This window comes from Schistocerca gregaria, chromosome 2 (assembly GCF_023897955.1).
Source record: "Schistocerca gregaria isolate iqSchGreg1 chromosome 2, iqSchGreg1.2, whole genome shotgun sequence".
NCBI lineage: Eukaryota > Metazoa > Arthropoda > Insecta > Orthoptera > Acrididae > Schistocerca > Schistocerca gregaria.
In genome coordinates, this window is record NC_064921.1 from 477,766,355 (window position 1) to 477,788,679 (window position 22,325).

Genomic DNA, 22,325 nt, shown 5'->3' on the forward strand with positions numbered 1-22,325 from the left:
GAAGACGGCAAGAGCTGACAAGTGCGAGAATTATCGCACAATCAGCTTAACAGCTCATGCATCGAAGCTGCTTACAAGAATAATATACAGAAGAATGGAAAAGAAAATTGAGAATGCGCTAGGTGACGATCAGTTTGGTTTTAGGAAAAGTAAAGGCACGAGGGAGGTAATTCTGACGTTACGGATATTAATGGAAGCAATGCTAAAGAAAAATCAAGACACGTTCATAGGATTTGTCGACCTGGAAAAAGCGTTCGACAATATAAAATGGTGCAAGCTCTTCAAGATTCTGAAAAATGTAGGGGTAAGCTATAGCGAGAGACGGCTCATATACAATATGTACAACAACCAAGAGGGAATAATAAGAGTGGACGATCAAGAACGAAGTGCTCGTATTAAGAAGGGCGTAAGACAAGGCTGTAGCCTTTCGCCCCTACTCTTCAATCTGTACATCGAGGAAGCAATGATGGAAATAAAAGAAAGGTTCAGGAGTGGAATTAAAATACAAGGTGAAAGGATATCAATGATACGATTCGCTGATATTGCTATCCTGAGTGAAAGTGAAGAAGAAGTAAATGACCTGCTGAACGGATGACCAGTCTAATGAGTACACAGTATGGTTTGAGAGTAAATCGGAGAAAGACGAAGGTAATGAGAAGTAGTAGAAATGAGAACAGCGAGAAACTTAACATCAGGATTGATGGTCACGAAGTCAATTAAGTTAAGAAATTCTGCTACCTATGCAGTAAAATAATAGTCTACTAATACAAATATCAAATACCGCCCTTAATTTGAGGAAGAAATTTCTGAGGATGTACGTCTGGAGTACAGCATTGTATGGTAGTGAAACATGGACTGTGGGAAAACCGGAACAGAAGAGAATCGAAGCATTTGAGATGTGGTGCTATAGACGAATGTTGAAAATTAGGTGGACTGATAAGGTAAGGAATGAGGAGGTTCTACGCAGAATCGGAGAGGAAAGGAATATGTGGAAAACACTGATAAGGAGAACGGACAGGATGATAGGACATGTGCTAAGAAATGAAGGAATGACTTCCACGGTACTAGAGGGAGCTGTAGAGGGCAAAAACTGTAGAGGAAGACAGAGATTGGAATACTTCAAGCAAATAACTGAGGACGTAGGTTGCAAGTGCTACTCTGAGATGAAGAGGTTAGCACAGGAAAGGAATTCGTGGCGGGCCGCATCAAACCAGTCAGTAGACTGATGGAAAAAAAAGTCAATGTAGATGACGCTCAAAAATCGTCGATATCCTCGATTCCCAAAATGGATTAAATGTTTGTATACACAATTATGTTTGAATAGGATCCTCAGTGCGTTAGTCCTACTCCCATCCGGCCAATTTTTTGTCTTTGTGTTTGATTGCCTTTTTGAATTATTGCTTGAATCCCTAATTCTTCCATTCTTATTACGTTTCTGTTTTCGTCTTCCCAGTGCAGCCTGTCAAAGATCTTACAAATTCATTTCTAATGCTTCTGGTTCCCACAAATCTTTATTTTTCAGCGTCCATCCTCCCGCACTTATAGTAAAGCAGGAACTGCCATTACAATAAGATTTCAGTGATATATAAAGAATCTCACCTTAAAGAAATTATCGTACTGATTCTAAAACTGGTCTTACATTTTGCGGGACAGCTATATTTATAAAGTTATAGAGAATTTACTTTGTGATTAACGTTTTATGAGTTTAATTGTGTAGGCTTCTTCGGCAAGAGTCAGTTGACATAAAAGTTTTCTGAGTATCGTGCAGCGTCATAACGTAAGAAAGCTACACTCGACACACCAACGTTTCGGTCACGTTTACACTAGCCTTCTTCCGGGTCTACTGACCAGTAGACCCAGAACAACACCACTGTAACCGTGACTGAAACCGTTGTTTCTCCAGTATGCTTTTTACATTACGACGTAATGTGTCACTGATCTTGTCCAGCTCGCGCTGTGTACTGACATGTGTCCCTATTGCGTGTCCACAACCTATGGATGACTGATTGATACTGGCATTTTCATCAACACGACGGAAAGTCCATCTTTTTTGGATCAAACAGACTGGCAATGAAACTTTAACTGCATTATGATGTCGCGTTTCATTTGCTTGGTTGAAAACAACATCCACAAATGACAACGGCCAGCTGTGTACCTCACTAGACAACACTGGGGCCGGCGCTTCTAGGCGCTTCAGTCTACAACCACGCGACCGCTATGTCGCAGGTTCGAATGCTGTCTCGAGCATGGATGTGTGTGGTGTCCTTAGGTTAGTGAGGTTTAAGTAGTTCTAAGTTCTATGGGACTGATGTCCTCAGATGTTCAGTCCCATAGTGTTCAGAGCGATTTGAACCATTTTGAAGCCTGTGACTCCAGTGCTCGCTACCTTCTGAGCGGTCACGTCATACTGTAATGCGTAACACAGCCGATAGATGGCGAATTACTTCAGTTGTGGCATGCATTGAAACCGAAGATCCGAAGCTATTCAATAATAGCCCAGGTACCGCCTGTATCAAAACAGGTTTAATTTACAGGACGTTGACACAAATGTTCCCCTAATTCTTTAATTCTTTTAAGGAATGTAGAAGAAAATTGTGTGGAATAGGACACAGCATCTGCTGCTCTATAGATCTTGCGGAACATTTCGTTCTATCACCTGTAAGAAACGTACGAAAAATAGAGCTACAACTCTTATGCTGACTAAATAAATGCAACATGTGGAGAACAATTCTCAGTAGATTCTCTTACTGAAGGAAAATGATCACAGTTGGATCCTCACTGCTGAATAATATGTAAGTCCATGACCACATGACTTTGCGAAAAGAAACGCTGTATAATTATCTACTCTCAGTTTAATGTTGGGAAAATGTGTGAATGAATACAGGAAGATTTATTAACACTGTTGATTATTGCAACCCAAAGATAAATTCATTTACATGAAGGTCGTAGTTAAAGTTACATGGACCAGGTGGGATCTGTATCATAGCTTGAAAGAGACTTCGCTCGCAAAGGATTCGTGAAAGCAATGAAAATGCAAGGAATCATTAAATGAATGAATTACAGCGTTACACAGGTCGCCAAGGAAACAAATGCCTGGCATAGAGAAGACGAGTTCTGGGCAATACTAATCGACATAGCTTTTCCCACAATACCATTCATAATGTCTCAGAACAGACGTGAATAGCTTGCATCAATACGGCACGCCAAGCAAGCACACATCTCTTCATTTGTGCACAGAGGAATGCAGGTCGCTATTCTTGATATATATTTTTACATACAAACCCTGGTTGTAATCAGACAATCTCTTTCTCACTAGATGTATCTGTGAGGAGGCACGGTTCCTCCTTACAAGCAACATACTAAACGACAGCAGAACTGAACAGACCGTGCCAGTAGCACTGGCCACCTCGAATTCCTATTGGCCGAACAACAGCTAGTCTGAAGAAAGGTGTTACGGCAAACCATCAAGGCTGATCCAGTATTGGCTACAGCAGCGATATCGATTAGTGGGCACAGACAGTCGTAGCAAAACTGCTGCGCGTATAAAACATGAGAAATGGACGTTGACGAATATGAGAGGCAACTTTAAATTTCACTGGTAACGTTATCATTCAAGCTGAAGGTTAGTTCCTTATGAATTTAATTGTATTCCTTCTATTTCAGTTGGTTTTATTTGCATGCATTTTAAACATTCCCTATCGATTCTTCGTTGCACAACGTGATAGTGGTCATGTGCAGATGTTGTAATAACTGGTACCCACTTCAATGAGTTACTTGCTTTTGTCTGCGTCTATCAGTCTTCCTACAAACACATCACGTATTCCGTACTTGATGTTTTCTGCGTGATCGTAACTATGCCATGAAGAGTGAACTGTCAGTATGCACTATCCGTATTTCAGCTAGGTGACTACGCTTCAGTACCTTTCCTACTGGCCAAGGGAAAATAAACATCATTGGGTTGCTTGTACGATGTGTGCTTGGAGGTACTAACCAAACTAAAACCATACTATTCCTAATAGCTATAATTATGAATCAAAAAATGACGTAAATACTTACGTAATATTGCTCTGCACTTATACCCCCAACACCCTCTGTATCAACAACAGTTTCTATTACCATTCCTTACCACTATGTACACAACATAAAGTATTGCACGTTATGATTACTGGACATGTGCGACCTATGTAATAGTTTGCAGAAAACAGATCCAAAATATATGAAAACAGATAAAGTACAAAAGTTGAGATGTAACAGTATAGCATCAAAGTTTACATTCATTACTCTCTGCCGACGATCAATTACTCATGGCTCTGAAGAAAAGTGATGCCATGTGTCAAATGAGACAGTAAAAGGTTATTTGACTAACAGTCAACATGGATAAAACAAAATATCTTGTTGTTGAAAGTGGGAAAGATGAGGATTTGGATTTTGAGTTTGATACGTTAAGAAATGTGGAAATATTCAAATATCTCGGTCAACTAATCGATAAGAGTGGACTGTGTGACGACGATATAACACATAGCATAAGTCGAGCGAAGGCACCTACTAGCTCATTAAATGATCTGTTTTGTAGCCGGCACATTTCCGTACGAACAAAGAAAGTAGGGCTCTGCGCTGTGGTTGAAAGCATTCTGATATACGGCTCAGTGTGTCTGACATTGAACGAGAGACAAAGGAGGAAGAATTAATGCTGCTGAAATGAATGGGTTACTACGGAGCAGAAAGCAACCCACTTCGATCGAATAGGGAATGAGTATATAAGAATAGATGTAGATGCCATGGACCCAGTCACAGAAGGGACCGATGCTCGATAACTGACAAGGAACCCCTTGAGTGCAAGGCTAATGATGCTACGAAGCTACAATATTGGCTGATAATGGCAACAAGCGGCAGGACTGGAGATACCTCATTGTGAACACAGCATGAGGCTACGGAGTGTAGCTGAACTGCTTAGCCAACGAGTAACTCAGGACAGCGCTGCAGTGCTGGTGATGCTGAAACAAAGGAGAGCAATGGCAACGATAAACAAAGCAAACATTGCACTATATCTACAACAACAGTAGCCATAGTTGGCGTTTCGTCAGAAATGAACCCAAGGAATTTCGCAGTGTGAGGGAGTGGCAGATGAGATACTAGCGTTTGTGCAAGATGAGGCAGTGGAATGCGTCGTGACGCATAGGATCGACTGTGCGCCCAATGTATATGAGGGGTACAATGGTGGCGGTAAGCGCTTGTCGGACAGCGAGCCACAAATCTCTTCCCAGTGAAACTTAGTAAAGGACAGTCGTTGTCAAAGGAGCGGACACTCAACATAATTACGTACGTGGAAGATCGTAAGCAGCATATATATAAAATCTGAACCCATTTCCAATTAAGTCGGCAGTAATATGACCGTGTAGTGCATAACTACACATACTTAGGGAGGACAAGGCTCACTTGTTACAAAAGCTGGTGTTTACGTACGTTTCAAGGATGCTGGATGCTATTTACAGGATGTGCATGATAGTGGCCTACTGCGTTATGCACATCAAATTGCGCATGACATAGATTGCAGTGATTTAAAGTGAAGAAGTTGATGGTTGCATAATTTCAAACAACGTTACAGAATTTGAAGGCGTAAGATAGCGAAATTTCAAACTTAGTGTCAACTCGACAACGTACAGCAAAGTGCGGAATCGGCCCGAAAATTTTAAAACTAAATAAACAAACTTGTCCCATCGTTCAGTAAGAAATTTGTTTTCAAGTCAGACCAATTGGGATTTTAAGAGGAAATACATATCAAAGGAGACCTGGAAATCTGAGGTACGAAGAGAGTCGTATCAAGATCAGCTATCATCAATGCCTTAACGTATTTGTATAAAATTATGCCGACTGTTAATCTGGATGGTAAATCGGATGGAAAGTTATTTATTGCGTTGCTAGAAGTTGGAGGTGCTCTGCCCCCGACGTTTCTTTCTCGTGTGAATGATCTTGCAATGGAAGTAGGGAATGTGTACGTCACAGGAAGCCAGAGTGGGGAAATGGGCGTAAGGGAACTACAACTATGGTATGAGCACTGCTTGTGGCTAACAGCCTGGTATGAGTGTGCGTAGGACACTAGTGTCGTATGCACACTCATACCAGGCTGTTCACCCGAGATTTATTTCGTCATAAAATACGCCTGGAGAAATTGAAAAATCACATTGCAGTTCATACCACCAGCAGCCACTGGGCAAACAGCCTCTGGATTTTTTTCCGTGCCTATAAAACATATTATCACACTATCTGCAGCTACGACGTAAAAGATAGACAGTTTCACGATCATCTGCACTAGAGACTGTTTTGCACTGGGTTGCATGCCAGTACATTCCATCGGTTCTCATCATCCTGCACGGTTTGTAACTTTGAAGGAGTTCGTCTTTGATCTTGATTGTGCCGACGTATGTGATCACTGTGGCGATCCATTTTTCATTCGGTGTTGATGGCGCATGTTAATGGTTTGTTTTGAACATTTCTTGAATGTCGACGATGTCCGTTTGGTGAAGTGTAATACATACATCCCATAGAAAGTTGATCTCTGCACTTCCCTGATACTCATTTTCTCTTACCTCCTGACTGATATGGTGAGTCATTAGCAGCTAATATTTGTCCTATCATAGATGTTAACAGAACAGTTTCAAACGATCCTTACTAATGACTGAACTTCCGACCTCGCTGTCAAGGGGTTCCTTGTAATGTGGTACGGGGAAGAACAACGATGGTCGCAGTGTTTGCTCATCTGGTGTCCGCCAGACAGAAGATGCCGAAGGAGGCCGTGGACAACATGGAGAGAAACTGTATGAGGGGCGTTTGAAAAGTCCGTGCACAAATAGAAAAACTACATACGTGTTTGGGGTATCCTTTTTTATTTTTTAACATAGTCTCCTTTTAGACTTATACACTTCGTCCAACGCTGTTCTGATTTGTTTATTCCTTCCGAATAATAGGAATTGTCCAAGTCTGCAAAACAACTATTACTTGCTGATATCATCTCCTTGTTTGAATAAAATCTTTCTCCCGCCAACCATTTCTCCAAATTTGGGAACAAATGGTAGTCCGAGGAAATCAAGTCCGGAGAATAGGGGGTCTGTGAAACGAGTTGGAATCCTATTTCCACTAGTTTTGCAACCACAACTGTTGAGGTATTTGCTGGTGCATTGTCGTGATAGAAAAGGACTTATTTGCGGTCCAATCGCCGGGGTTTTTCTTACAACTTGGTTTTCAAACGGTCCAGTAATGATAAATAATATGCACCTGTAATAGTTTTACCTTTCCCAGATAGGCGATGAGGATTATCCATTGCGAAACCCAAAAGACAGTCACCATAACCTTTCCGGCCGACGGAATGGTCTTCGCCTTTTTTGGTGCAGATTCTCCCTTGGTAACCCATTGTTTACATTGTTCTTTGGTCTCAGGAGTAAAGTAAAGTATCCACGTTCCATCTACAGTGACGAAACGAGACTTAAAGTCCTGTGATTCTTCCTGAACAGCTGCAAACCATCCTTGCAACACTTCACATGATTCCGTTTTTGGTGAAGCGTGAGCAATCGCGGAACCCATCTTGCGGATAGCTTTCTCATGTCCAAATGTTTATGCAAATTATTATGAACCTGTTCATTCGAGATGCCCACAGCACTAGGAATCTCACGCACCTTAGCTCTTCTGTCATCCATCACCATATCATGGATTTTATTAATGATTTCTGGAGTCGTAACCTCCACAGGGCGTCCAGAACTTTCAGCATCACTAGTACCCATATGGCCACTTCGAAAATTTGGAAACCACTTATAAACTGATGTAATCGAAGGTGCAGAGTCACCATAATGTTTATCAAGCTTCTCTTTAGTCTCCTGAGGTGTTTTGCCTTTCATAAACTAATGTTTAATCACCACATGAAATTCTTTTTCGTCCATTTTTGACAATCACTCGATTTCCTTGATTCACACGAATGTCAAACACAAAGAAATAGACCAATACTGCTGAAACTTGGTGTGCGCGCTTTCCATATATGCTACTAACTAAGCATGACCTCGATAGACGCCGGTGGTGCCACCTTTCGGACTTTGCACGGACTTTTCAAACGCCCATCGTAGCCAAAGCCTTGGAAATGAGATGTCTATTGGAAGAAGGTTGGCGGGATATAAATTTGTAGCATCTGAGAAGAGGCAACTGCTGATAATAGAAAACACCTACTAAAGTAAAATAAATAAACTGAGCCCACATCTCGTGGCCGTGCGGTAGCGTTCTCGCTTCCCACGCCCGGGTTCCCGGGTTCGATTCCCGGCGGGGTCAGGGATTTTCTCTGCCTCGTGATGGCTGGGTGTTGTGTGATGTCCTTAGGTTAGTTAGGTTTAAGTAGTTCTAAGTTCTAGGGGACTGATGACCATAGATGTTAAGTCCCATAGTGCTCAGAGCCATTTGAACCATTTTTGAAACAAACTGAACTGAATCGAAACATCTTAGTTGCATAAGTCAGCATAACAATGAACATTGTCTAATAAATGTAAAACCGAACAAGTATGCCCATAAGTGAAATTCATTGGCATTGTTGCAGACGAGTTGACGTTGGTGGTGCAGCAGATGCTGAGACCGAAGTTGTTGGTGAGCCAGGAGCCGGCGCTGTCGGCAGTGGGGGAGGTTGCCGGGTGCCCCGCTCTGCCGCTGTCCCAGGTGGACGGCTGGCTGCAGCGAGACGCAGACCCGGAGCGGGCGCTGCAGGCGCTGTCCCCGCCAGACGCGGCCGGCTGGCTGGACTCGTGCGCCGCCATCCTGTGCTCCTCCGGCACCACGGGGCCGCCCAAGGGTGTCATGCTCTCACACCGGGGGCTGCTCACCGTCTGCGCTCTGGCCAGGTACACTCATCCTCTCTGTTACTAAGGTAGATTTAATAGCTTTCAGTTTCTCGTTGTCCCGCTTCCCGACTGACGATGTTTCTTTGTGTTACGTACGTACAGCTGAGACGAACTTACTCCGTCGTAGATCTAGGTCTGATACTGGTAGCAGATTTCTTTTTCTTCCATCTTTTCCTCTCTGCAAGATACGCTTTGTCAACAGTTTTATTCCGTGTCTCACTTGTTCCTTGCTTTGGATTTGTTGTATACATTTATTTCCAGTACAGCGAATTCGCTTTATTTATTTTCCAAAGTTAGTGTAAAGTTTGCACTTAAAAAATAAACAAATAAAATTAAGTAGCAGGTGGTTATAATTGAAGTGTAGCAACTCCCACAGCTCCAGTATGGGCTGTAATTATCGTATGAAAGCGGAACTTAGAAGATATTCTAATGCGTTAACGCGGATCTGATTTACTCCAGATTTTTTTTTTTTTTTGTCACTTTTGACCACCAGGTGAAAATCTGGGTCTGTGAATGCATGAAAGACGTATAGAAGTGTTTCCATATGTAATGGATTACGAATGGGATTTTGGCACAAAGGTCTAAACAAGTGAGAAGGTCATAATGCTGATTTTATTACTTACCGCTGCTTACATAGTTCGTTGAGTATGAGCACTGGAGATGTCGACGAGATACTGCATCCGTAAAACGAAGGGATCGACAGTTACTCGAAGCACTTCCACTGGAATCTGAGCAAAGTGTTCTTGTACACTGGCCTTCAGGTTCTTTTATATATCCCTTGAACTAAAAGTCACCTGGATACAGATCAAGTGATTGTTCAGGCCACGCATTTGAAAAACCTATGGGGACAACACTTTCCTAGAAGGTTGCATTAAGCACACCTTTCATTGGGCTAGCGACGAGAGGTGTTGCCCCATCTTGCGTGAAAACAGTGATTACCACACATTTGCGCTCTACCAAAACAGTAATCACGTGCTGTGCAAGGAGTTCTCGATAACGCGCAGGTGTCATGGTACATCTGACAGGCCCTCTGACTGTATTCTCTTCAAAGAACAACGAACCGAGAATAATCCTGTGTGTGGAACCACACACGGCGACTGCAATGGCTCAAAGTGCACAAAACGCCGTTTAATAGCTCTGTGTATTCATTGCATCTTGTAGTGTAAAATATGCCGCCGGCCGGATGACCGAGCGGTTCTAGGAGCTACAGTCTGGAACCACGCGACCGTTACGGTCGCAGGTTCGAATCCTGCCTCGGGTATGGATGTGTGTGATGTTCTTAGGTTAGTTAGGTTTAAGTAGTTCTAAGTTCTAGGGGACTGATGACCTCAGAAGTTAAGTCCCATAGTGTAATTTCTAAGACTTTCCCGGCGATTTGCTGACACCTCGTAAAATCGGGTGTACTGCCGGTGGTCCGCGTCTTCCCAACACGATATTTCGACGTCGTAACTCGGCGTCTTCATCAGGTGTTCCCTGAGACTGGTTGGCGAGCTGACCTCGTCCCATATTTATGCCTGGGCGGTGTGTGGTGCTCCCTATGCCGTCCGCGCCCGCTGTGGCCATTTCTGTCGGTGGTATCAGTCTCTAGGCGCTTCCTCTTCGGTCCGCGCCCGTTGCGGCTCTCTTCTGAGGTATCGGACGTCCCAAGGCGTTCCCTATTGGGTCCGCGCCCGATAGGCGCGATTCTAGCACTATCATGGCTCTGCTCAAGCTCCTTATGCTGTCCGCGACCGCGGCGAGTTTCCCTCGTGGCCGAGCCATTGTCCTGGCCTTCTGAACCCAGTATGCGCCTGTGAGGTGCGCTTCCTGTGGCATCCGACTGTTGTTGGAGCTGCATATTATGATGGCCATCCTCCAAGGAGCTTGCTGCCGCCTGGTGTCGCGTATGCCTTTCTGTTCCGTTACTTATACCCTTGGACGTCTGTAGTTCATTCCTGGAGGATGGAACTTCCTTCCGTTGTTTCTGTAGTAGTTCCAAAGCAGGATTCCACGCAGTACTAAGCTGATATCCTGCTTCTCGGTTGATCAAGTTCTCCGTCATCTTGATTTCAATCGATTCATTAATGACACTAGCCCAGAATCGGGGGGTCTGAGCCAGGATCCTAGTTTTGTCATACTCCATGGTGTGCTCAAGGTCAAGGCAATGTTCTGCTATTGCAGATTTAGTTACCTATCGTAACCTGGTGTGTCTCTGGTGTTCTTTACATCTTATTTCAACTGTTCTTGTAGTTTGGCCGATGTAAGCCATCCCGCATTCACACGGTATATGGTAGACACCAGGTTTACTTAACCCCAAATCATCCTTGACAGTTCCAAGGAGCGTCCTGATCTTGTTAGGTGGGCAGAACACACTCTTGATATTGTGTTTCTTCAGGATTCTGCTGATCTTGGCAGATATAGGCCCCGCATATGGTAGAAAGGCTACTTTCTTGGTCTCTTCTTCCCCATGACGTGGGCAATTTTTCGAGGATCTCTTCTACGTAGCGCTGGACACCGCCTACAAAATGGGGACGAAGTGCGTATCCGGGGAGTACTACAGTCAACTCTCCTAGATGCAAACGCAGCAACTTCTTGCGGCTGTTGTTGTGGTAGGTATATGATGTTATAGTTACAACAGAAACTGCCGGCGACACCCTCTTCTCATTTTGTGGGTGTAATGTGGAGAGCTGAAATTGATACGATATTTAGACTTATTTTATATCCAAACGGTACATTCCAATACGTGTATTACCTAGGAAAACGTTATCTAGTAAATCACCTCTGGACTCATAGAAGGCTATGACAAGAGTTGTGAAAAACCATGTTTACGAAAAGCAGTAACCACCACTAGTAAACACTCTGATGAAGTCAGGCTGCAGTAGAAACAGGTGCGTCCATAGTTATACTGCGTAGTGACATGGTTACAAACACAAAAGATTTTATTAAAAAAGAAAATGTACTCAACGATTACAAACTGCTGTGTAGCTCCCTTATTCTATACGGTGGGCTAATCTGTGTAATACGGATAGTGGCGTGAATGAGCTAATTCATAGCACACATGAAATCCCGCTTCACCCTGTAGTGCGCGTCAGTAGCGCAGAGGGCGCGGTAACTGGTAACTGGCAGACCCAGCCCAACGCCGAGCTTTGAGGTGGCGGTGTAGGGCAGCTAAGGGCAGCTGGAAGTGCGGAACTGGAGCGGCGACTTGGACTGGGAGGGGGTAGCTGCTGACAGGTCTGGGCGCGGCGCCTTGGGGTTTGCGTGCTGCAGCTTCGAGTCCTGCCTCGGGCATGGGTGTGTGTGATGTCCTTAGGTTGGTTATGTTTAAGCCGTTCTAAGTCTAGGGGACTGATGACCTCACATGTTATGTTCCATAGCGCTGAGAGCCACGGTCGACAACTGGCCTGAGGGAGTCAGCTGCTGTGTAACAGGCAGCAGAGAAGACGACAACACTCTGAAGAAGCTCGAGAGCGCCCCCTGGATAGCGTGGCAGTGGGGCTGAGAAACTCAAAGACTGGGTGTAGCCAGCTGTCAAAACGAGGCGCTGTCTGGCTGGAGCAGTGGACCGTGTTTGTCCCCGTACGTCCAAAAGATATGGCAGCCGGGTTAGCGTTATAAGGAGAGGGGTTTCAGTTAAGACGGTTGAATGGCTGTGTATAGTGTCATTTTGTTTGCTCATCGTCGAGTCTGTGATGGCATTCTGAATTGCCAAGGTTCCAGTTGATGAAACACGACGATGCCGCTGTTCGATCTGTAAACTGTAGACAACTTTGTTGTAGGAGTGAACCGTATTTTAGAGAAATACGGCGAGGCTCGAATTTTGTAAAGCTCTGATTAGTACGACGAATTGTGTTTTATGGATAAACCTCACTGTTACTGAAGCTGCTTTTATACGTATCCTGTTATAAGATGTACGTTGGTTAACGTCTCACTATACATAGAGTATGTCTCTCTGTGTTGTCTGTATCTGTACGGTGTTTCCTCAAAGTTGACTCCTATGAGAAAGAAATGTTATAGTGAACGCAGCATTACCAATTGCATGCTCAGTTGTATCGCTTTAAAAGTTTTACATATTGTTATGAACTGCGAGTTGATTTTAATTTTCTTTTAATATACGAGGACTCAACGTAAAGTAATACCTCCTAATTTTTTATTCTGTTCTCAACATCGGCTGAAGTACCACACATCATGCACGTTACTCGGTCGACTTCCCTGCTTGACTGACGAAAACTACAACCCTCTACCGACAGAAAGATCCAAATTGTGGCATATAACAAATGGGTCAAATGTCTCTGAGCACTATGGGACTTAAATGCTGAGGTCATTAGTCCCCTAGAACTTAGAACTACCTAAACCGAACTAACCTAAGGGCATCACACACATCCATGCCCGAGGTAGGATTCGAAGTTGCGACCGTAGCGGTCGCGCGGTTCCAGACTGAAGCGCCTAGAACCGCTCGGCCACACCGGCCGGCTGTGGCATATAACATGGATGTATGTAACGCAACTACGTCCGTGCGTGAAGTACAGCGCGTTTCTGAAAGCATACATTCGAGGTGTTCATGCACACGTGGATCACCATCATATGACAATGCAAAATTACACGTGTGCGCTGCGAGTTCTGCAACAATCCGATGCGTCTTCACTGTCATCGATCATCCTCCATACAGTAGCGACTTGTCTCGATTCGATTTTAATGTTTCCAGAACTTAAAGAACACCCGCGGAGACGACTTTGATAGTGAAGCTGTGGTGAAGGTTGTGATTTTATCAACAAAGTGAAATATTCTACTGTGACGATATGAACGTACTGCTCTCTCGTTGGGGAAGTGCGTTCGTCTCCAGGATGGCTATGTTGAGAAATAAATATGTAGGCATAAATAATAAACGTATAGATTCTTAATAAATGTGCGGTATATAAAAAGAGCCTTAAGAGTCCTCATAAAAAAAAAATCGGTGGCGCAACTTTTCAGCACGCCCTCGTATCAGATGTCAAGATCATTTAAGAAAACGGAGCCCTAATTCGTCGTTGTTCATCTTCATGCATGCGCTCTTATTATTGTATGTTAAATATTATACAAAATTAAATTGCATTTAATTAAATGTCCGCGGTCACAGAACCCGCAGCCGGCCGCGGTGGTCTCGCGGTTCTAGGCGCGCAGTCCGGAACCGTGCGACTGCTACGGTCGCAGGTTCGAATCCTGCCTCGGGCATGGATGTGTGTGATGTCCTTAGGTTAGTTAGGTTTAAGTAGTTCTAAGTTCTAGGGGGCTAATGACCACAGCAGTTGAGTCCCATAGTGCTCAGAGCCATTTGAACCATTTTTGAACAGAACCAGCAGCCAAATTCTACTCCCACCTAATTCCTGAGGCTCACAGTATGTTATACGTCACAACTCAACTGGAGTTTTGTTTGGAATCTTATAATATTTCTAGTCGTAACAATGTCCTAGCAGAAGTTCCGTGGTGCTTGATACAGCAACAGGTTGAGAAGGTTTGTGCGTATCTCCTTTGGTAATTATTCTTAAGCACAAGTTCTTAATTTCCGGGGTGACTTTAGACTTGTGAACGTGAACTAAGTACTGGGGTTGCAGCCTGGGAGAGAAAAGCGCCCCGGCCACGAGCGGCCAGCGGCCAGAGGCGGTCGTGTCCACGACGCCTGTGTCCTGGGTCTCGGGCCTGATAGCGCACCTGCTCTGCCTCTGCGCGGGACTGCACACGTGCTTCCTGCCGCACTTCCACGAGGGCACGGTCGCCCGCGTGTGTCGCGAGTACCACGTGAGTAGCGCACCGGCCGACGCGTCTGACATCCAAACCTTGCACAGAAGTGCAGAAACTCCTGTGTGAAACACTTATCACTGTTGGTTGTCAATAATTTTGTTATATTAACAGAAATAATAATAATGTTTATTGTCTTACACGACTAGTTCCGCCGTTAAATTACCGCCATCCTCGGGCCTCACCATTGCCGAAAGTGTATTAGATTTCCCTGGCGCGTATATTGTGCAGTCCTTGGAGACATTGGGGACAACACGGTGTCGAATAGAGACTGCTGAGAAAAGGAAGCCCACGTGTACTAGTAACAAGGACTCCACAATAAATGCGCCAGGGAAATTTAATACGTTTGTGGCAGTGGTGGGGTCTGAGGATGGCGGCAATGTGTCGCCGAAGCCAGTAGTGTGAGGCAATGAAGGCATTCTCAAGATACAGCAGTGGTGGTACTTTTTCTGACATATATCATCAACTGAAGTCCCTCATCCAAGCAATAGGATGGACGCCCATAAAGATACGACAACGTCGTGTAAACAGCGATAATCAAACACTTGCACTAGAACTGGGAGCAGATACACATTCAGGTTTCAGGATCAATTGCAAGATTAGAGAGAACAGACCAAAATGGAAAAAAATGTCTAACACAAATGACACAAATTGAGGTTGAATCCTTCGCAGGAACTCCTCGTGTGTCAGACAGAGATGTTGAGGATCCTGAAAGAATTTTCGTAAAGGAGACGCGTCTCGTTTAGCAAATAACAGATTAAAAGCTTCCCCTGAAAAGGCGGGAAAGACAGGAGGCCGCTCCCCCACCCAACAAGAGAAAATCCAAAGAAAATCCAAATAAACGAAAGAGTAAACAATCCTAGAGGGTGATAAATTCCGGAGCAGACGGAAACACTTGAAGTGTCTCCCATAAGGCGTCGTTTCCAGTTAGCACCTTTTCAGTCAGGCGGATGATATAGAGGCACAGCATGATTAGTGTCCACTCTACGGAACGAATAATATATAATTTCTCTTTAAAAGTTGAAATTAGCTCAGTACCAGCATTGCTGTTACCCAGTCTTTTAATACGAAATTTGGTAGTCGACAAAACTACATATAGCTCAGCCAGTCCGGCCCGAGTGGCCGTGCGGTTCTAGGCGCTACAGTCTGGAGCCGAGCGAACGCTACGGTCTCAGGTTCGAATCCTGCCTCGGGCATGGATGTGTGTGTGATGTTCTTATGTTAGTTAGGTTTAATTATTTCTACGTTCTATGCGACTGATGACCTCAGAAGTTAAGTCGCATAGTGCTTAGAGCCATCTGAACCAAGCCCAGCCAAAGAAGATGAAAAAAGATCGCATAGGGTTGAAAGTCAAGTAGTCGCAAATTTTTGTACAGCGCTAGGAGAAAGTATCACGAACAACATACTAAAAATCCCTATCGATGGGGTGTGAGCGTGGGCGTGTGGGGAAGTGTTATTGAGAGGTCATTTTTTTACGTTTTTCTTGAATAAGCGGCATCTAACCAAAGTCTTTACAACAACAAAATTTAATTGAATGAAATATTCTACAATAAAGGTCCTCCCATTCTTTCTCTAGAACTAATAGCGTCCGCGTTGCAGAGGAGAGAAAAATTGCGGATTATTAAAAATGGTGTTTTAATGGTATAAAATTGGTGTTTCTTGTTAAATGAAGTGGGTTAAGAACAGTGTATCACGTTTAAGTACAGAAGAGCTGTAGTCACAGATAAAATTGTTTTCTAGGGTCACCGCCACTTCTAGTTCTCGGGTCGTACCTCGGGAGACAGGCAGGTCCGACCGCTGTCTGGGTCAGCCCCAGACAGAACTTCGGCCTGTAATCATTGAGTGTAGTAGAGCTGTCTTGAGTGACGTGTCCCGCAAGGAATTGACCACAGTGACGAGCAAAGACGTGTCTGCAGACGCACCAAAAGGTAGCCAGACAGGCGCCCACCGTACGGCCCAACAACCAGGAGTGATGGTCTGGGGTGTCGCTTCATTTCACAGCAGGACCTCTGTAGCTGTCATCCGCGACATCCCTACAGCACTGCGGTACGTCGACTATATTCTACGCCCCCGTATTGTAGCCCTTCACGGCAAGCTAACCTGGGCTTACATTTCAGTAAGGTAACGCGCGCACCCACACAGCATGAGTTTCTACTGCTTATCTTCGTGGTTGTCAAACGCTATCTTGGTCAGTAACGTCACCGGACCTCTGACTAATTGAGAACGTTTGGGGCATTACAGACAGGGCCTTTCAATTGTATGTTTGAGAATCTAACGCTTCAATTGGACATAATTCGGCAGAATATCCCTCAAGAGAACTTCCAAGAACTCTACCCGTCAGTGTCAAGCCAAACAACTGCTTACATAATTGCCAGGGGTGGACCAACCCGTAATTCTTTGGAAATTTGTGGTAAGGTCTCATGGGACCAAACTGCTCAGGTCATCGCTCCCTAAGCCTTCACACTACTTACGCTAACTTAAACTAACTTACGCTATGGACAACACACACACCGATTCCCGAGCGAGGACTCCAACCTCCGGCGGAGGGGGAGGGGGGGGGGGGGGGGGGGAGCAGCAGAGACCGTGACAAGGCGCCTGAGACCGTGCGGCAACCCGTAATTGACTTGTTCAATCTGAAAAACTCTATCTCTTGAATATATCCTCAAATTTTTCTGAAACTGTAATTATTTGTCTGTCAGCATGTGTACATTATATCTACCGATTTCCATCCCATTCCGATAATTCCTTCGTCGTGCGTTCTTGATTTGGTTTTTCGAGTGTATCTGCAGTTGTTATATGAGCTATTATGTAAAAGAGTTCGACAGCTTCAGCTGTCAACTGTCTATCACACTGAAGAGCCTGTCCCAAGTGTAACATGCTGTCAATATGTATTCGACAACGGCGATTTACTGTGACCACTATCACTGGCTGTCTTTTCGCAGCATGAAGGGTATCAATCAATTACCCCAATCTCATCGTTCCTAACGTTCCCAAGATTTAAACCATATCCCTCTGCAACGGAAGTATGGCACATATACGTTTTGAAACTTCAGACACTTCAATTAAGACAAGCGACCAATTATCTCAGATTACTGCTCTAGACTTGAACATGATTAGCCCCATTCGGTCAGATATATTCACACCCACCTTGAAAAGTATACTGTTGATCTGTGGTAAGTGGCTCTACTCACTGACGCTCGCTCTGACAAGCGCCAGCAGTTGCTGAATGGAAGAGATTTATACAGTCTACGAGTAACACAATTAATAGCGAGAGAAGTGCAGCAACTTTCTGATCGTATATTAATTTACCAACAAGTGACTACAACACAATTACATGACTTGAAAATGTGCTGTCAACTACAGACAACAGCAAGGTGCCACATTTATCAACCCAATCCCTTTCCCATTAGCATTCCAAAGGTCATTACCTATTTAGTTTTCATTCGTTGCTCGGCGTTCTTTATATATATATGTCTGTCACTTGTGGTCCATATAATTCATCGCCTTCGATTTACCATTTGAGATATCGGCCGTTTCAGCAAATGACGAGCGGGCTGTCGACCGCGTTTTACTTTTCTTCCGTCAAAGCAATATGGCGAAGGCCATTTAATTTTTAGTTTTGGACCTCCGTTTCTGTATGGTGTCTTTTGTAGCCCTTTCTCCACGTACCTTTTTAGCTGTCTTGTTTTATGTCGTTTTTTAACTCCTGTCTGCCTTCGTGTTCTATAGTTGTTCTTGCGCCCTAAAACAAAACAAAACAAAAGAAAAACATGTAATCCATTACATTTTCCCCTCTTCTATTGCCTTCTGTCTATCAAAGACCCGTGCTCTGCACCAGTCAACGTGTGTAATTATTCTTAAATATTTCTCCCATTTATACTGATATTAATGTGTGATTATTATCCTCATTTTGACTGGCTTTGCTCAAACTCCTATCTTAATTCAAATTCCTTATGTTGTATAAAACTATCGTCAAACGTATTACATGAATTCTATACAGTTCACGAGCTTAGAATATTAGTCAACCCGCTATATTATTATTTGGAAACAGATATATTATTAACAATCAGTCCAGCACTTGCAAAATTCATATAACAGATTCTAATCTGTCAGTCGGTAAATAGTTTACAAAAATACAAAGGAGCCATTAACAGACCTAGGAACGCTATATGTTTCCCGAAATTTCTATCACAACTTCTTCAACAGGAAGTGCATTTTCCATTATAAAACCATGCTCACTTTGTCCCTTAACACTAACCTTTGAATGTTGTCTCTTCACCTGACCATCTCTGCTGTTTTTACCGTTATTCTTTTTTTTTGAATAGAAATTGCCTTCGTTATTTAAGTCATCTCTCGTCTTTCCTAGGCTTATTCAGAATATATAGCTGTTCCAGATAATTCAGTGTAGCGTTTGCCGTGGACCATTTTTAACCTTCATCTTTTCCTTCAGGTAAACGGGCACACGGCTCGTAAATATCTTAATTAAGTGACTTTCACCAACAGGTTCGTCTAAAAATGTTCTTTTATATAGAAGAACAGGCCATGAACCCTCAACAGTACCGACCGGACTCCGTGTCATCCTCAGCCAACAGGCGTCACTGGATGTGGATGTGGAGGGTCTTGTGGTCAGCACACCGCTCTCCCAGCCGCATGTCAGTTTACGAGACACGAACCGCTACTTCTCAATCAAGCTACTCAGTTTTTCATCTAAACACATGCCTGCTCGAAATATTTCCTGGATCCTCCCCATCGCCTGGCGTAAGGTTCAAATGGCTCTGAGCACTGTGGGACTTAAAATCTGAGGTCATCAGTCCCCTAGAACTTAGAACTACTTAACCTAACTAACCTAAGAGCATCACACACATCCATGCCCGAGGATTCCAACCTGCGACCGTAGCGGTCGCGCGGTTTCAGACTGAAGCGCCTAGAACCGCTCGGCCACCGCTGGCCGGCGCCTGGTGTAAGGGGCAGCGTCGAGTAACTCCAGTGTAAGCTTATGTTGTTCGCCTTCAGACCAGGATTTATCTTTAAATTGTTTTGGAAAATTCGACTAACTGCTAAACTCTTGTTTGTGTGAAGGACTGCCCATTCTGCCACTTCTGTCTCCAAATGTCCTATCACATGCTAAATACCGAGCGAGGTGGCGCAGTGGTTAGCACACTGGACTCGCATTCGGGAGGACGACGGTTCAATCCCGCGTCCGGCCATCCTGATTTAGGTTTTCCGTGATTTCCCTAAATCTCTCCAGGCAAATGCCGGGATGGTTCCTTCGAAAGGGCACGGCCGACTTCCTTCCCCGTTCTTCCGTAATCCGCTGAGACCGATGACCTCGCAGATTGGTCTCTTCCCCCAAACAAACAACAACCAACAAGCTAAATTTCTTCTTATCGTTCAACGTGGAAGGTAGAGCTCACTCAAATGTTCTTAAAAATATTACGGGGTGTATCTTTGCTTCGGACTTGAAACCTTGTCTACCAAGAACCACAGATCAGAGATTAAAATAGGTGTATGTTGGAGACACGAGGAGGGATACATGTCATCTAGATTGAGGCTGATTGGGGGAGGGAAAGGAAGCAGGGAGGGAGGGGTGCTGAGATTGTCATGAGTTCAAAAGAGTGATCGTGTTAAAATTATAGCACGCTGAATCACTAATAGTGTAGAACAAGGGGTATGTAAAATGTAAACAGCACAGAATAGTGAAATTATGAAATGGAATGAAGAGAGCCGAGAGGGAGCATAGAAAGCAAGGGAAAGCGGGGGGGAGGGGGTTGGACAGGGAGGGATAGTGGCAGTGATGCTAAGAGTTTAACAAGAGAGGTTCTCGTACTAAAATTGCAATAAGTCAGTAATGTGAAAAATCTTTTCTTAAGATACCAGAATGGATGCATATAACTGTAAAGGGGACAAAATAGTAGACTGTAAACGTGGAAATAAAGTCGCGGAAACTCAATTACCATCTGAGGATATTCAAAGCGTGGCCTTTTAAAATATACAGTCATGAGTTGTTACTCTGAAACTCTAAAAGTAAAATTGTATAAGAGGTTGTCTTCGTTAAAATATTAGAGGTGTAAACCTAGAACAATGACTGCATAAATAGTGAGAAACATAGGGATTGTAAAATTACGCAAGTTCGGGGTCTATACTTCTAACATTTGGACGAAAAGAAATTTTCATACAGTTTTAGACTTTGAGAGTAAGAACTCATGACTTTAAACTTTCAAAGGTACGCATTTTGAATATCTTCAGATACTAATTCAGTTTTCGCGGTTTTATTTTCGCTTCTACAGTTTGACACATTCATTCTGGTATCTTAACAGAATGTTTTTTACATTATTGTCTTCTTGCAATTTTAGTACAATAGCCTTTCTTGTTAAACCATAGCATCACTGTCACAATCCTTCTTTCCATCCCCTCCCCTTCCTTTGCCGTCTTCGAAACCTCTCCATCCCCATTCGCTCCATTTTATAATTACACTACTTTATGCCGTTTACCTTTTACATACCCATCGTTCTACATTATTAGTGTTGCAGCGAAATTATTTACATAATTACATGGGCTATAATATTAGGACGACCAATCTTGCTAAACTCATGAGATCCCCAAAACCCACTCCCTGCTTCCCCCCCCCCCCCAATTAGCTTCACTCCATTTCTCCTTACTCCCTCCCCCTACCTGCAACGTATACCTACTTAAAACACTGACCGCAGGAGCAAAACACAGTTCTCTGATATGTTGTTCTGAGTAGACAAGACAATTTGGTTCAAATGGCTCTGAGCACCATAGGACTTAACTTCTAAGGTCATCAGTCCCCTAGAACTTAGAACTACTTAAACCTAACTAACCTAAGGACATCACACACATCCATGCCCGAGGCAGGATTCGAACCTGCGACCGTAGCGGTCACACGGTTCCAGATTGTAGCGCCTTTACAAGACGATTTGCTGACGCAATTACTTTTATTACTTCTACGTTTATGTATAGTTCTTGTCTTTGCTACTTATTGTAAAATATTAGACGATACATATTTATTTTTACTTTGTTTTAGATCTGAGAACGATCCAGAGTTATCGATACATGTCACCTATTTAAAAATGTGCAGCTGAGGCGGATCAATAAAGGAGAATTATCTTAACTACCTAAACAGTTGCTTACTCTCTCAGGACAATCGTTTCGTCTATAGTGACATCTGAAGTCATTCTCAGCTGTTTATTCAAGAAAATGCGTCTTGTAAACAGTTAGGTAACTGAAAAAGAAAAGAAATGACAAGCACCAAGACGGTAAGCGATATGGGAGAGCTGCGTGAATTCCCGTAGTCCATGTTGGCCACTGTCCAGAGCCGTTTCGAAGAAAAATCGCAGAGGTTGGCAATCTGTAACCAACGATCGTCGCTATCGGATATCTCGAGTTTGTTGTTGTGTCACCATTGTGTTATTGTTTTCAGTGTTCCTACCAAACTGTCGTTTGCGTAAGCGACAACTCCATCTGTCGTTAATGTCCCTCCGATAGTTCCAATAGTGATGTTCCAGAAGGTGGGCCCACAGATCGACCCTTGCGGGCAGCCTTTTGTAATTCGTTTGAGTACTTTTCGACCGTTCGTGTGCCATTTGGTCACTCTGTCCTTACAGAATGTCTGGCAGACTGTTGTGTAGAGTTTCGGGTACCTCCAGTTGTCTGAGTCTCTTGAACACTGCGAGCCACCAG

At 43.8% G+C, this 22,325-nt stretch overlaps 1 protein-coding gene across 1 annotated transcript in view; it reads left to right on the top strand.

The window, feature by feature from the left end:
- Positions 1-22,325, top strand: part of LOC126327009 (luciferin 4-monooxygenase-like) — an 87,347-nt gene that overhangs the window by 23,672 nt on the left and 41,350 nt on the right. Inside the window, exons 3-4 of the mRNA XM_049995818.1 lie at positions 8,573-8,870; positions 14,441-14,624. Coding sequence (XP_049851775.1) covers positions 8,573-8,870; positions 14,441-14,624 — 482 coding nt within the window. The remainder of the gene's footprint in view (positions 1-8,572; positions 8,871-14,440; positions 14,625-22,325) is intronic.